At 36.0% G+C, this 17,521-nt stretch overlaps 1 protein-coding gene across 3 annotated transcripts in view; it reads right to left on the minus strand.

Annotated features, from left to right (window-relative positions):
- FSTL5 (follistatin like 5) overlaps positions 1-17,521 on the minus strand; it is an 856,262-nt gene that overhangs the window by 432,293 nt on the left and 406,448 nt on the right. For all 3 annotated transcript variants that reach the window (XM_027866922.1, XM_027866921.1, XM_027866920.1), the window contains exon 4: positions 5,771-5,967. In XM_027866922.1, the coding sequence (XP_027722723.1) occupies positions 5,771-5,967 (197 nt within the window). The remainder of the gene's footprint in view (positions 1-5,770; positions 5,968-17,521) is intronic.

A 17,521-nucleotide genomic window follows, 5' to 3' on the forward strand; every position in this document is an offset into this window, starting at 1 on the left:
TTAACAAGAATAATTTGGAAAATGATTTAATGGCAACAATGGGACAAATGTTTGGGCTTCAGTAACTCGGGAAGCACGAACTCTATTTCAACAAGTGCTCTGGTTGATTTATCTGCTTCAAACCTGGCTCATGGGGGAAATATTATCCCACCCTATCCCCAAGACCCAATTTTAGAATTTAAAGACTTGAATCAGGGTAACTCAAGGAGAGGCGCTACCAATATTCTCCCCTGTTTTAAAAATGACAAGTTTCTACTGCATATAGCAATGCCTTCACTTAACATGATTAATTGCTTTCCCAAAATATACAAATTCAGATGAAATAATGTTGCACAACTACATGGGTACAAATGAGGGAGCTGAATGGCATAGCAGATAGAGTGATATAGAGTACCAGACCTGCAGTCAAGAAGACATGGTTACAAATTGAGCTTCAGACACATATTGGCTACACGATCCTTGGCAAGTCACTTAATCTTAGTTGGCCTCAGTTTCTTCATCTGTAAAATGGGGCTAATAATAGACCCCCTTCCCTCTTCTGGTTGTTGTGAAGATAAAATAAGATGATATTTGCAAAGCACTTTGCAAACCTTAAAGTGCTAGATAAATGCTACCTATTATTATTGTACAAGTCTAATGGTTCCATAGCTGAAATAACATATTTTTAGAAAGTTTTGCACGTTATCAAGCACCATCCTCATAACAACCTCATGAAGTAGGTACACACATTTTGCAGATGATGATGTTGATGATGATAATGTTAATAATAATAAATAGCTAACATGTGTATAGTGCTTACTACTTGCCAGTATAACTATAACTAATTACTTTACAAATGTGATAAGAATCTAAGAAAGTCTAAGTGATTAGCTTACTGTAATAAACTAACATTGGATAATGTTAGTAAATATGAGTACCAGTACTCAAAGTTCCACTATACCATGCCACATAAGTGAAGGATATGTTCCTTAACAGTAAAATAGCAGATTACAAAAGCTTACAAATCAGTTCTTATAAAGAAATGGACATGCAGTTGGTTGAATTTGGTGGAACTGGTTATGCTCACAGAACTAAATAAATTACAGAGACTTAATACAACAAATCATCAGAAAATCTCCCTGTTGTTTATATCTGTAAGTAACAAGGTAGAAGAGATGGGGATTGGCTGTTGGATCAAAAGGAAGAAACAGTGTCCAGTGAAATTCTAGAAACGCGAAGGGAAGAGGCCCTAACTCTTGATGTAGTAGGAGTACTGGATTTGAAGCTGGATTCAAATCCCAATTCTTCTATGTAATGTCTCTGTAACTTTTGATAAGTCACTTCACATATCTGGGCCTCAAAGTTCAACCAGTAAAATAAGGAAGTTACACACTAGATAAATTCTAAGTTCCAATACAGCTCAAAATCCCTTAGTTTAATTATTTTGCCTTCCCAGGGACCAGACCTTCCATTTTCTATTTTAAGATTTGACTCCAGATGATAAATTTAACTTAGGTTCACACATTGATAACAATTTTTAAAAATCTGCTGTCCATAGTTGTGAACATAATCCTTCTTCTTGTAAGAAATAAAAATATATTGAGACCTAACATGTGTAGAATATTGGTATGAAGTGGAGGCCAGGAGTTCAAGAGCCAAATTACCTTGATTTCATCCTACTTAAGGAAGTCAGAGATAAGGCAATCAATAGAATAGTGATTTTAAGTTAATCTAAGGTAGATTAAGTTATCTAAATTAGATAAACAGTTGAAAGATTTTTTTCTGTTCTCCTTTCTTTTATTCTCCCTGTATTTATCCAATATATATGCATGCACACATACATACATACATACATATATACATACATCCTTGTCCTTCATTCAGCCACTAAAGTGATTTTCCTAAAGTGCAGGTCCAACCATGTCACCCCACCACCACACCCCTGTTAAATAAACTCTAGTAGTTCCCTATTGCCTCCAGGATCAAATACAAAATGCTCCTTTTGGTATTCAAAGCAAGGCCTTCATTAACCAAACCCCTTCCCCTAGCCTTCTTATGCCTTACTCCCCTACAGATACCCTTCAATCCATTGACACTGGAGTCCTGACAGTTTCATGAATAAGACACTCTATCTCTCTGCTTCAGGCATTTTCTCCAGATGTTCCCCACACCTGAAGACACCCCATATTCCACTTCACTTACTAACATCTCTACCTTCCTTTAAGTCCCAAATAAAGCTCCTTCTTTTACAAGAAACCTTCTATAACCCCTCTTTCTTTTTGTGCTTTGCCTCTATTAATTACTACCTGTTTATCCTGTATATACTATAGAGTGGGTTGTCTCCCCCAAAAGAATGTAAGCTCCTTGATGGCAGGCATTGTCTTTTATCTCATTTTGTATCCCTCAGCACTTAGCCCTGTGCCTGACTCATAGCAGGCAATTAATAAACATCTATTGATTGATATTATCTCCAGTAAGTGTATTTGTAACCCCAGTGCTTCATTCAGTGCAGATGAAAATGTTTAATTTTTGTAGACTCTTCCTGGATTTGAAATCCCATACAGCTGATAGATAATTCTCATGAAGTTAGATTTCAACTAATTATCCAAAATTCTATTAAAATATCACCTACTTTCCCAATTGATATGAACAGGCAGATTTCAGATGAAGAAATTAAAACTATCTATAGTCATATAAAAAAACGCTCAAAAATGCTATCGTATCATTATTGATTACAGAAATGCAAATCAAAATAACTCTGAGGTCCCACATCACACCTAGCAGATTGGCTAACATGACAAAACAGTAAAATGATAAATGCTGGAGAAGATGTGGGAAAACTGGAACATTAATGCATTGTTGGTGGAGTTGCAACCATTCTGGAGATCATTTTGGAACTATGCCCAAAAGGGCTATAAAAGTATGCATACACTTTGACCCAGAAATATTACTTCTAGGACTATATACCAAAGAAATCATACAAATGAGAAAAGGACTCACATGTACAAAAATATTTGCAGCAGTTCTTTTTGTGGTGGCAAAGAACTGGAAATTGAAAGGATGCCCATCAGCTGGGGAATGACTGAACAAGTTGTAGTATATGAATGTAGTGCAATACTACTGTGCTATAAGAAATGATGAGCATGTGGACTTCAGAAAAACCTGGAAATACTTGTATGGTCTGATACTTAGTGATGTGAGCAGAACCAGTAGAATGTTGTACACAGTGTCAGCCACATTGTGCGATGACTAATATTGATAGACTTAACTCTTCTCAGCAATACAAGGATCTAAGACATCTCCAAAGACCTTATGATGGAAAATTCTGTCAACATCCAGAAAAAGAACTACAGAGTCTGAATGTAGATTGAAGCACATTATTTGCATTCTCTTTCTCTCTCTCTCTCTCTCTCTCTTTCTCTTTCTCTGTTTCTCTGTTTCTCCTACCTCATGGTTTCTCCCTTTGATTCTAATTCTTCTTTACAACATGACTAATGTGAAAATAGGTTTAATATGAATGTATATGTTGAGCCAACATCAATTTACATGCCATATCTTGGGGTGGGGGGAAGGGAGAGATGGAGATGAAATTTGGAACTCAAATTCTTATGGAAGTGAATGTTGAAAACTAAAAATAAATAACTTTCATAAAAAAAAAATCACCTACCCCTCACAAATACCAAATAAAGGATTAAATGAACTATCCTAAATAATATGACAATATTATAATGACAGTAAATAATTATTAATTTTTGTTTTAAATATGAGCTTTAATTATGTTTGTTAAAATTTGTATATGACATTTCATAATTTGAGAAATTAGCATCTTTTGAATTATCCATCTTTTTTTTTTTCAAGACATCTCCTTATGGGTCAGATTTCATGTTTTAGTGCTATATTTAGCAATGGAAAAAAAAATGTTTGTCTCATCTGCTGGTGGGATTGTTGCTAAACTATCCTCCACTACTTTCCTATATAACCATGCTTACTCAATACTCATCAGGTAAGGGAAGGCAGCAAATATCATTTTCAACTGTCAATATTTCTGCCTCACATTTACTTCTCCCATTTCTCTTGTAGACAAGGTCAAAGTTTTAAAACTGAAAAGAATGTTAGAAGTGATCTAATCTGATTCCATCATTTTACAGAACAGCTAGATTCAGTTCCTTATCTAGGATCACACAGGTAGCAGAAGGATTTGAAACCAAATTATCTGACTACAAACACAGCGTTCTTTCCACCGTATGACACTGCCTTTTTTAAAAAAGAGAACTACCCTATCAATACAACTGTCATCCATGTAGGCTGCAACTTCAATCTTGGGGTGTGTGTGTGTGTGTGTGTGTGTGTGTGTGTGAGAGAGAGAGAGAGAGAGAGAGAGAGAGAGAGAGAGAGACAGAAAGAGAGAGACAGAGAGACAGAGAGACAAAGAAGAGATGAAACTCATGAACAGAAACTCATCTATGTTCTGGAAAGGGCAGCAATAATAATTACCTACATTTATGTAAGTGCTTAAGGTCTACAAAACTTTTTTTTTAAAGACTCTTGTACCATGGGCAGTACAAGTATTGTTTCCTTACTTTACGAATGAGGAAACTGAGGTTCTGAGTATTTATTGACTTTTCTATGATGATACAGCTAGAAATGAGTCAGAACTTGAATATGTCTCCCGATATTGTCTAGTTACAGTGATGGGAAGCCTGTGGCCTTGAGGCCACATGTGGCCCTCTAGGTCCTCAAGTACAGTCCTCTGACTGAATCCATACTTCACAGAGCAAATCTTTTGATTAAGTGGATTTGTTCTGGAAAACTTGGACTCAGTCAAAAAGCCACACTTAAGGGCCTAGAAGGCCACATGTGGCCTCGAGGCTGCGGGTTCCCCACCCTGGTCTAGTACTTTTTCCACTACACCACACTGCCTGACATTGTACTCTGTCATTGGTGGGTTTGCCAACAGTGACAAAATTACAGATCTTTAGAGCATTGAAATATACACAAGCATCCTCATCAGTAGACATTGTAGATACCAAAATTCTTTTTTTTGGAGGGGTGGGGTGCAAGTTTCAGGTACCATTATTATCCTAACCCTACAAATTAATAACCTCAAAGTCATCTTGGATCCTTCCAGTACCCAATTTGATATATTCTTCTTATATGATAGTTCTTGAATTCTTTCTTCTCATTTCCACTGTTAACCTTTGTTCAATCTGCCAGTACCTTAGAAATGAACTGGAGAGTTAGACTCCTAAATGGTTCCCCTGATTCTGGTAACAATGAACTGAATATTTCACAATCTGATTCCAACCTATCTTTTTAGATTAAATACATATTGTTACTCTCTTCTCACACTCTTATCCTCACATACCCTTTGTGTACCACAGAGTAGAAGCTTATACAGAGTAGAAGCTTAAAATACATGCTTTTTAAATGAATCAAAAATTCAGAATATTTAGAGAACTGGATGTCCTAGATACTCAAATATTAAAACTAATATTTATCCAACTTTCCACATTTGGATAACCAATTTTTAAATAATGTGAAATAAATATTTAATATTAAAACTATAATGAATCTAATCAATAATCATATGATTAATCATACTGACTAAACTAATATACTTAATGATTTTATAAAAGTGAATATAAACAGATTTAGTTATCTAGGAATGATATATCATATATGTACTCTGTATATATTACATATATAAACATATATATACATATTATATGTACTCCTATTGTCCTAATCATAAAAACACACACACACTCACACACTCACTCCTTGATCTTACCTGAGATAGTTCATTACTGTCTACAAGTCCATTGTTGTCAGAGTCAAAATATTTAAACATTTGATCCACCAGCAGCTTCTTCCGAACTATTTCATCTTCTGGTGGGTTTTCATTTTCCTGTGTAACATACTTCTGGTTTTGTTGATCTAAGAACCTATTTTTCATCTTGCTGAATTCAGTAGCTTTGCACTTGTCCCCTAGAAATAAAATTTTAAAATGTTTTATCAATGGAATGATTTTTGAAATAACATAAAAAAGTTCAAAAAAGAAACCATTGGTGGTTGTAAATATCAAATTCAGCTCAATAAATATATTAAAGGTACATTATGTGCAACTTCAATGATATAGAGGCATTGTGACATAGATGGAGAGCTGATCATTGGGTTCAAATCCTAGCTTACTTTATGAACCTGGGTAAGTACTTCAATATAAATCTCATGTAATTTCTATGTCTAATTTAGATATACATAAATTGAAGGAGTTTCTCCATTTAACAGGAATCGTAGACACTTCATGTCTCACCTGTCAATATCCTGTAGAGGGGAAAGTATTAGATGCCATAGGGACACAGAAAAGCATATAACATAGTCCCTGCCTTAATAGGGCTTATAATCTAAATGAAGAAATATAGTATATCAACATTTATATGTCAAAGTTTAATCAAAAAAGCTAATTATTTTAGTTATATTATCTTTGTTCAAGTACTAATATCCAACATCCAAAAAGCATTTCCTAAATGATTTAACCCTCATTCATCACCTAATTTTCTGAAATTTATATATACTTTGGTAATTCAATACTATGATGAATCTGTATTCTCCTTACAACCATGTCTATTAAAATAATGCTGCTAGATTTAAAGTCAAAGGTCAGATCTCAGCTATACTACTCACCTGTGTGATCTTGGACAAGTCACTTAAAATCTCTGAGCTTCAGTTGCCTTATTTGTAAAATAGATTAGATTGCACTACCTCAAGGGTTACTCGGTAGAATTAAAAGCCTCACTGCTTTAAGATTCTTTGATCTACAAATCTTCCACGTTCACTCAATATGTAGAAGAATGGTGTTAGGGAAGGGACGACGCTTCCTTTGGATCTCTAAATCTAACACAGCATGTGCCCTATCTATCTGTTATCCCTTACTCTCACTATACAAATGGTCCAATTTTTTTTTTTTTTTAGGCAATTGGGGTTAGTGACTTGCCCAGGGTCACCCAGCTAGTAAGTGTCAAGTGTTTGGTCTGAAGCCGGATTTGAACTCAGGTCCTCCTGACTTCAGGGCCGGTGCTCTATCCACTGTGCCACCTAGTTACACCTACCAAATGATTTTTAATCATCATTTATTTCCTTGATTATATCTTTCCTGTCACCTTTTGCAAGCATTTTGTCACTGGTCACATCATTTGTTCTATTTATACTCACCAACCTTCTTTCCTTAGAAATTATGGTATTCCATGATTCATAACCATATAACTCTCTAAAAGAGATAATTTATCATTTGTATATATTGTTTTATATTTGTTCTTTTTTCATTTATTTCAATTTTGCCTCAATAACTAGATGCTAACTGCTCAGAGGGCAGAGTACACATTTTGTGTATGTTTCTGTTTCCCAAAGAAACAAAGTACCAAGTAAAATACTTCAATAAATACATGATTAATTAGTAGTAAAAAAACCAATCTGATTTATTAAATAGTTGATATATATGCCAAAAGGTTCTGGGATTCTTCACTTAAAGGTCATTCAGGTTAAAAGAAATCAAATGTGTATACATATATTAGCGTCCCTGAGCCACCTCAATGAACACATTATTACAATGTAAACTGTATAAAGCTGATAGTAAATATGCCAGAAAGGGATATATTACACAAAAATTATGAGTTCATATTGAAATTGACATCAAAGTTAAGAATATTTTCTAAATATCATAAACTTTTATTGACTTGGAATAACAATTTTCTTTAAATAAGCAATTTTTCATGTGGTTCTCAATATATGGCAATAGTGTTAATAACTATTAGTTTATATCCATTGGCCATTTATCCTTCAGGTAACTGCTTCCATGTGTATATATATACACACACATACATACATATTTTATACATATATATGTGTGTGTGCATGCATGCATGTATGTGTGTATATACATATGCACATATATACCTATATGTATACATATATACACATACATATATACATTTGGAAAGCATGAACTGTTTCATCTCCTTTTATAGATGAGAGTTTAAATGGCTCTCCCAAAGTTACACAGACAGTAAGTGTCAGATCCAGGAGTTACCTTGGGTCCTCTGAGTCCAAATCTAGTATCCTCAGTGCCTGGCACTTAGTAGCCACTTAAAATGAAATTCAGTTCATTGTTTCAAGACGTTGAGCTAAATCCAATCTTTGCTGTTTCAGCAGTGTCTGTAATTTCAGCACTGGTCATCACCTAGGTTGGATGAACAATATCCTGGATTTTGGACCCACTACTTTTATCACTACTTTCCCTGGGGGGGGAGAGCAGTGATTCTGAAGAGCTGTAATAATGGCCCCCAAAAGGCAGCCGAAAACGACTTTGTTTAAAAGTTTAAAAGACTTTGTTTAAAAAAATATCATTTAAGTGTAGGTGTTAGTCTGATCACTGGATTAATTGATTTTTATAACTCTTTTTTTTTCTTTTTCAGTGGATTCGTAGTTATTGCAAAGGCATAGCCTTCTTTCCAGAGAATAATTATGGGTTTCAGTCCTATCTGAAACACTATCTGCAAAATCTTTGGCAAGCCACTGAACATCTCAGTGTCCCAGGCAATTCTCCAACTTCAAGATGAAGGCAGTTTTTTAATCTGATCCGTTCGAATCTTATCTATTCTGCATCAGTGAGCTGAATTTGATAGTCAAAGCCACCAATGCTTTCTGTTTTGAACTTTTTTATATTATTTCAAACTAAGATTCCCCCTTCTATTCCCAACCTGCCAGAGAAGCTCACTTTATTACATTTACTATCTATTTACTATCATTTACTTCTTCAAGTCATTAAATACTTGGAGGCACCTTCTGGAAATGTGATGGCTTAAAAGACTTTCACAGCTATTTACTTCTAAATAAAATGCATGCAAACAGTTTTATAATTATTCATGAATTTGAAGCTTGTAGACACAGCCAACTTATATAGTCATCATTGAAGATGGTTATAGGACTAAATATATATCACATAAGGAATTTGAAGGCTTTAGCTCTTTGTTAGGCCATGTATCACATAAATTACGTACAACACATAAGAATCTTTATCATACTTTAATACTGGCAAAGATAGTTCAGAAGGCAGCTGTATTTTTTCTGCTTTAGCATCTAATAATTCTATAAGGAATTCTTTCTTATATATAGAACTTTAAACCTTGAAGCTATAGTTTATGACAATTTTGTCCTATTCTACGAATAAACACTGTGATTAAAATTGTGATTTGTTTGATGATGATGATGGAATCCTAATAAAGCTGTCCCCAGCCCTAATATTCTAACTTTCTTTTAGGCCCCACTGAACAGTAAGCCCATTGCCCCTACCTAGCCCCTGCCCACCTCCCCACTCAATATCCTAATTTCTTCACATAAGCCTCACTGCTCATTAGAACAACAGGTATGTCCATGAACTCATATTTCTCACAGAAACAGGAAGCATGACCATGTAATGTCATCCCAGCCACTGCCTCTAGTTAGCCACTGCCCCCAGAGCCATTCCTTATATTAGTCCTTGCCATCTGGTCTGAGACAGGACCACAATACTCAGCCAATCAAAAAACACCACCACCAGGATGGCCAAGCAGGATGTAGACCCCAAAACAATAGAAGGGACTTTCCCATAGTAAGCACCTGCCTAGTAATAGCAAAAGCTGTCCTTTAGGTGAACTTATGACATAGAGAGGATAATTATAATATCATTATCATACATACATACCCCCCCAATGGGTTTTTCTGTATGCATTGTGGGTAATGGCATGCACATTTCTACTGAGGCTGGGAATCTTCCCCTATTACATAATCCCTTAATGAATAATTTCTGTTAAGTAATTGCATCTTTACCCTATAAAAATCCATCTTGCTTTCACTAAAGTTGCTGGTTCCTCTAGGAACTTAGCCCACTTCATGAGAAGCGTCAATCTCAATAAATGCCTATACTTGGATTAGAGGTGGTCTGACTCTGAATTCTTTGAGACAATTCCATCACAAAAATCATGAAACCACAATAGTTATAGATTGTAGAAATTCCTGAATATGGAAACTTCCCTCACCAAATAACTGAGATAAATGTAAATCAAAATGAATGAAGTTTCATTTCAAAAATGGGAATAAGTCAATGTTGAAGGGGTTTCAGAAAGACAGGTATGCTTTACACTTGTGGGGGATCTATAAATTGGCCCAAATCCTCTCGAAAGTAATTTGAATTACACTTTTAAAAAAAGGGATTAAACTGTAGATACTTTTTTTAATCCAAAAATTTCATGCATATGCATATACCTCAAAAAAGACAGGCAGAAATGTCTCATATACTATTACATATGTGTAAGAATATATTACATAGATTTATAGCAGTGTTTTTGGTGGGTGGCAAAGCATTGAAACAAAGTAGATGGTTATCTATTGGAGATTGGCTAAACAAATTGTGATACACCAATGTAACACAATATTACTGTGCCTTCAGAAACAATAGGGTAGTGATTCATATCCTGATTGGATAGCTTGGGGACAGACAATAGTTTCTACTGGTAAATATGGTAATTTGCTATTAGGTAGACTTAATTTCTTTCATTTTCTTATTATTTACTCCAAATAGAATTCAGAAGTATAAACACAATTTACATAAGATCAGAATCCTACCTCAATTTAATACAGAATTAATGCAGTACATGGGGGGAAAAGAAGAAAAAAAAAAGGACTTTCTCTGATTAACAAAGACCTGAAGATTTCTGTGTTTTGGTGGTAGTCATTTATTTGGAGTGTTTAATATTTGATGTGGTTGGTGGTGTTTGTCATAGGCTGGTGTTTTTTTACCATGAAAATTTGTATGGGGAGGTCACTATGTTAATCATAAAAGAAACCAATTTAGTGACAAATCCAAATTATAAATCGTTCTTAATACAAACAACATCTAATTACTTCTGAGTAGCTATTATGATTTGAAATAAGCAATCAAAGTGTTAGCCAACAGTAGGACTATCTTTAAAAATTCTAGAATTTGAGGCAAATGGTTGGGTTGGGGAAGCTCAGTGTTTGATTACTGTTGTGCATCACTGAGGTAAACTGGATACTGAAGGCATGAGATATAAGAATGATGAGGAACTAAGAGATGAGGATTTTAGAAGAGGCATTAGGTGCTGGGGTGGAGAACTGAACCACATATGGAACTTAACGGGATTGGTAAGAAAGTGACCTGTAGGTTCACAGATTGAGTAACAAGGATATGGACAAGATGGTTCTAATTTTATTTTATTTTTGATTAATTAATTAATTAATTTTAGTTTTCAACATTTACTTCCACAAGACATTGAGTTTCAAATTTTCTACCCATCTCTCCTCTCCCCCCACCCCAAGATGGCATGTATTCCCCTTTTCCCAGTCTGCCCTCCCATCTATCATCTCCCACTCCTTCTCTTATCCCCTTCCCCTTAGACTTTCCTTTAGGACAGGATAAATTTCTATACTCCATTGCCTGCATATCTTATTTCCCAATTACATGTAAAAACAAATTTTAACATTCATTTTTAAAACTTTGAGTTCCAAATTCTCTCCCTTCCTCCCTCCCTATTTACCCTCACTGAGAAAGCAAGCAATTCGACGTAGGTTATATATCTGTAATATTAACATTCTACTTTTTATCATTTTTGAGCTCTAAATTCTCTTCCTTCCCTCCCTTTGCCTTGAGAAGTCAAGCACTTTAATACAGATTATACATGTGCAATCATGCAAAATGTATTTCCATATTAGCCATGTTGCAAAAGAAAACAGAGACCTACCAAAAATAATGTAAAAAAAAAATCTCTTTTGATATGCATTCACATTTCACCAGTTCTGTGTCTGGAGATGGATAGCATTTTTTCATCATGAGTCCTTTGGAACTATCTTGGATCATTGTATTGCTAGGAATAGCTAAGTCATTGAACTCAGGTCTTCTTTTTTTATGGTAATTTTTATTTATTTTTTTGTTTTCAACATTTCCACAAGATTTTGAGTTTCAAATTTTCACCCATCTTGCCCCTCCCCCACCCCAAGATGGCATGCATTCTGAATACCCCTTCCCCTAGTCTGCCTTCCCTTCTATCTCCCCCCCCTTCTCTTATCCCCTTCCCCTTTAATTTTCCTGTAGTGCAGGATGGATTTCTATACCTCATTTCCTGTATTTTTTATTTCCCAGTTGCATGTGAAAACATTTTTTTAAACATACATTTTTAAACTTTTGGGTTCCAAATTTTCTCCCTTCCTCCCTCCCCACCCACCCTCATTGATAAGGCAAGCAACTAAATATAGGTTATATATGTGCAGTTATGCAAAACACTTCCATAGTAGACATGCTGTATAAAATTAACTCTATTTCCTTTAATTCTATCCCACCCCCCCATTTATTCTATTCTTTCTTTTGACCCTGACCCTCCTCAGAAGTGCTTGTTTCTGATTACCCACTTTCCCAATCTGCCCTCCTCTCTATCAGCTGCCTACTGCCTTGTCCCCTTCCCCCCCACATTTTCCTATAGGGTAAGACAGATTTCCATACCCAATTGAGTGTGTATGTTATTCCCTCCTTAAGTCAAATTCCATAAGAATAAGATTCACCCATTCCCTCTCACCTTCCCCTATTTCCCCGCCACCGTAAAAGCCGTTTCTTCTCTATTTTTCTTTTGTGAGATAATTTACCCTGTTCTACCTCTCCCTTTCTCCTTCTCCTAGTATAATCCTCTCTCACCCCTTAATTTTATTCTCCAGATACGACCCCTTCATTTTCAACTCACCCTGTGCCCTCTATCTATCTATCCATCTATTTATATCTATATATACATACACATAATTTTTTCCCCTCCAATTACCCTAATGCTGACAAAGGTCTCATGAGTTTCAAATATCATTTTTCCATGCAGGAATGTAAACAGTTCAACCATAATAAGTCCCTCATGATTTTCTCTTTCCTGTCTACCTCTTCATGTTCCACTTGAGTGTTGCATTTGAAAATCAAATTTTCTATTCAGCTCTGGTCTTTTCATCAAGAATGCTTGAAAGTCCTCTATTTCACTGAATGACCATTTTTTTCCCCTGCAGGATTACGCTCAGTTTTGCTGAGTAGGTGATTCTTGGTTGTAATCCTATCTCCTTTGCCCTCCGGAATACTATATTCCATGCCCTGCAGTTCCTTAATGTAGAAGCAGCTAAATCTTGTGTTATCCTGATTGTGTTTCCACAATACTTGAACTGTTTCTTTCTGGCTGCTTGTAATATTTTCTCCTTGAACTGGCAACTCTGGAATTTGGCTACAATATTCCTAGGGGTTTTTCTTTGGGGATCTCTTTCAGGAGGTGATGGGTGGATTCTTTCAATTTCTATTTTGCCCTCTGGTTCTAAAATATCAGGGCAGTTTTCCTTGATAATTTCTTGAAAGATGATGTCTAGGCTCTTTTTTTGATCATGGCTTTCAGATAGTCCAATAATTTTTACATTCTCTCTCCTGGATCTATTTTCTAGGTCAGTTGTTTTTCCAATGAGATATTTCACATTGTTTTCTAATTTTTCATTCTTTTGGATTTGTTTTACAGTGTCTTGATTTCTCATGAAGTCACTAGCTTCCAATTGCTGTATTCTAATTTTTAAGGAAGTATTTTCTTCAGTAAGCTTTTGGACTTCCTTTTCCATTTGGCTAATTTTGCTTCTTAGGGCATTCTTCTCCTCATTGGCTTTTTGGACCTCTTTTGCCATTTGCGTTAAGCTATTTTTTAAGGTGTTATTTTCTTCAGTATATTTTTGGGTCTCCTTTAGCTGTTGACTTGTTTTTCATGATTTTCTTGCATCACTCTCAGTTTTTCCTCTACTTGTCTTATTTGCTGCTCAAAATCCCTTTTGAGCTCTTCCAAGGCCTGGGACTGATTCATATTCTTCTTGGAGGCTTTGGATGTAGGAGCTTTGACTTCATTGTCTTCTTCTGGTTGTATGTTTTGATCTTCTTTGTCACCAAAGTAAGATAATATAGACTGACTCTTTTTGTGCTGCTTACTCATGATGCCAGTCAATTACTTGAGTTTTAAACCCTTTGTTAAGGTAAAAGTCTGCTTCCAATGTGGAGAATTTACTGTCCCAAGCTTTGGAGGTTTGTACAGCTGTTTTCAGAGATACTTCTAGGGACCTGAAATTTTTCAGTTCTTCCAAGGTGCTATGATAAGAGGCGAGGTGTTTTCTCTCCACCACCACAACAAGCTCCACCACATCAGCACTCCTCCTCGCCCCAGGACCGTCCCTCAGAACTGTAACCAAGATCCAAGCACTGGTAAAGCAAGAGCTTCCTGCCTCAGCACTGGCAAAGAGATCCCTGCAATCCCCTTCCCGATCATCCACTCGATTCTCCCTCATTCTGTAGGCCGGAAGCTCAGGAGGCAGCCACGGCCCCAGGGGCGGCTGAGACCTAGCTCCTTCTCTCAACGCAGTCACAGACTTTTCCCACTGACCTTCTAAGTTGTCTTTGGCATTCGTGGGTTGAGAAGTCTGGAAACCACTACAGCTGCCCATGATTCAGTCCTCTGAGGCCTGCTCCAGGGTCTCTGAGGCCTGCACGCCCACGCCAAACTGCGTTCCTCTCCCTGCCCGGCATGATATACCTTTCCAAACAACCATTCAGGCTGTCTTTGGCTGGAAATTTGTTTCACTCTGTCTTTTTGTGAGTTCTGCCTGAACTCAGGTCTTCTTGACTCCAAATCCATTACTTTTACCTACTGCACCATCTAGCTGCTTCATGTAATAAGAGAAGACTAATGACAGAAATGATAACAACTTTCAAATATGTGAAAAAAGTTGTTATCTGGAATAAGTATTAAATTTATTCTTCATAACTACAGTAATTAGAATAAGTGGAAGTTATATTTATACACTCATTTCCGATTTCAGCTCAATAGAAGTGTTTTCTAAATAGAAGCATCCAAAAATCAATCAAACATGCATTTACCAAGTCCACGCCTATACTGAAAGCAATGTACTAGGTCCTAGGATACAAAGGCAAAAATCAAACCCTCAAGAATCTTACATTCTATTGAGAGGAAGAAACATGCACATATATGAGTATATGTAAAATATGTACAAAAGGAATACAAGATTGATTATTATTTTGGCAGGGAGAAGGGGGAAGGGACTAGCAAGTGAGAGGGATCAGGAAAGGATTGACTGGAACTGAGTCCTGAATGAAACTAAGGATTCTGAGAACTAGAAAAGATGAAGGATTATATTCCATGCAAAGGCACAGAGATGAAGAAAGAGTGTCTGGTGTAAGGAATAGCTGATTTCTTCCCCTTACTAGCCAAAGAAAAGCTGGATAGACTTATCACGGTCTTGAGAGTCAAAGTTTCTGACACTGGCCATGACATTATAGACAAGCTGCGTGACATTTTTTCATTTCTAAAATGAAAATTGACAACATTGGCCAACCTAAACTCACAGGGCTGCTGTGTGAAAATACTCATAAATTAGAAAGTATCATATAAATATGAGTTATGATTATTTTATCATGATCTATAGATGTAATATAAACAGAGAGGTGACACAGTAGATAGGTCATCAGGCCCAGAGTCAGGAAGACCTGAGTTCAAATGTGTGACTCTGGGCAAGTCACTTAACCCTGTGTGCCTCAGTTTCTTCATCTGTAAAATGAGCTGGAGTAGGAAATCTCAAGGCACTCCAGTATCTTTGTCAAGAAAACCCAAATGGTGTCATGCAAAATCAGACACAACGGAAACAACTGAACTACAACAAATAGGTGTAATAAAAAGAGGGCTAGATATGGTGGTAGAATACTAAGTTTTGATTCCTGGCTTGTACAGTTAACGTGTTTCATGACTGTGGACAAATCACTTAACTGAGCCTTCCTTCCCACAATTGTAGATAAGAATAATTCTAAGACTTACCTGATAGAAGTGTGGATGGGATGTATTTAAATATTGTGACAATATGCTATTATTATGATTTTCTTCGTCATTATTACTACTATTGCTGTTATTATGTGGTGTGAGGTTGGACTAGATGACCCCTACAGTTCTTTCCAATTCCAATATTTTATAAGATGTGATAATAAACAGTTAATATTAATGATTATTACAAGCCAGTCTCATCATCATATAGTCATACCTTACTTTATTCCCAATTCCATCTACAAGTGTATATTCTCAGCATTATCTCTCTACTAACATTCAGATATGACCAAAACTCAGGTTAGTGCTATGCTGAGTCTAACAACAGCCTGGAAATATAAAAGATTTGAGTTTAAATCCTAGGACAGTTAAAGAGTTTGAATCTATTTTCCTTGTAAGGCTACTGGGAGAAAAAGGCTTTAAACTGTATAAATGTGAGTTATTGTAGTCATTGTTATTATTTTTAGTCTTCTTGGTTTCCTAAAGACAATCAGAAAGGGATAGAGACCCTTACACAGGAGATACTCTCTTTGTCTGTGAGAAGAATGATAACCACCAAGGGAGTTCTCCAAATGTCTTACCTTATGGTCATTTATAATAATACAAAGGTGACTATGAAGGTCAAATGCCATTCACATTAGAAAGAAATACCTTTATCATTCTCTGGTGCTAAGGTTAAGCTTTATCAAACTTAAGCTGGAATAAATGGGTTGTCTCCAAATGTGCACTGAAAAAATTTTTTTTGGTAACTTTTTATGATGTAAAGCATTTTTTAAATGAAAACTAAATTTATTTCTAATAGGACTTCACTAGAATTTTTCTTTGACATTATTCTTCTATCTTCCCCCTGCCCTCCCCCCCAAAAAACCCTTCCTTTTCTTAATGGAGAGCTTGGGACAGCAGTAGAGAGAGAATCCTCCTCACAGTTCCAAGGCAGAAAAGAGTTCTTGCTGTCACTCACAGACCAGAGCACAGGCCAGGAAAAGATTAAACACCTCTCCTTTGATCATACCATCTTAAAAGAATGGAAAATTTATAGGTCCTTCAAAGTATCTCTGAAAACAGCTGCACAAAACCCCAAAGTTTGGGAAAGTACACCCTCCACACTGAAAACAGAGTTCTACCTGTTAAAAAGTCAAATAATTGGCTGGGAACATGAGCAAACAGTGGAAAAGAACTCAGACCATAGAATCTTATGTTAGTGATTAAAACATACAACCAGAAGAAGACAACAAAGTCAAAGCTCCTACATCCAAAGCCTCCAAGAAAAATATGAATTTGTCTCAAGCCCTGGAAGAGCTCAAAAAGGATTTTGAAAATCAAGTAAGAGAAGTAGAGGAAAAGGTGGGAAGAGAAATAAGAGAGATACAAGAAAATCATGAAACCCCCCCCCAAAAATAATGAAGAAAATAACACCTTAATATAGCCTAACCTAAATGACAAAAGAAGTCCAAAAAGCCAATGAGGAGAAGAATGCCTTAAAAAGCAGAATTGGCCAAATAGAAAAGGAGGTCCAAAAGCTCACTGAAGGAAATAATTCCTTAAAAATTTGAATGGAGCAAAAGGAAGCTAATGACTTTATGAGAAATCAAGAAATAGTAAAACAAAAC

The sequence above is a fragment of the Vombatus ursinus genome, unplaced genomic scaffold (assembly GCF_900497805.2).
Source record: "Vombatus ursinus unplaced genomic scaffold, bare-nosed wombat genome assembly UNPS02014784.1, whole genome shotgun sequence".
In the NCBI taxonomy this organism is placed as follows: Eukaryota; Metazoa; Chordata; class Mammalia; order Diprotodontia; family Vombatidae; genus Vombatus; species Vombatus ursinus.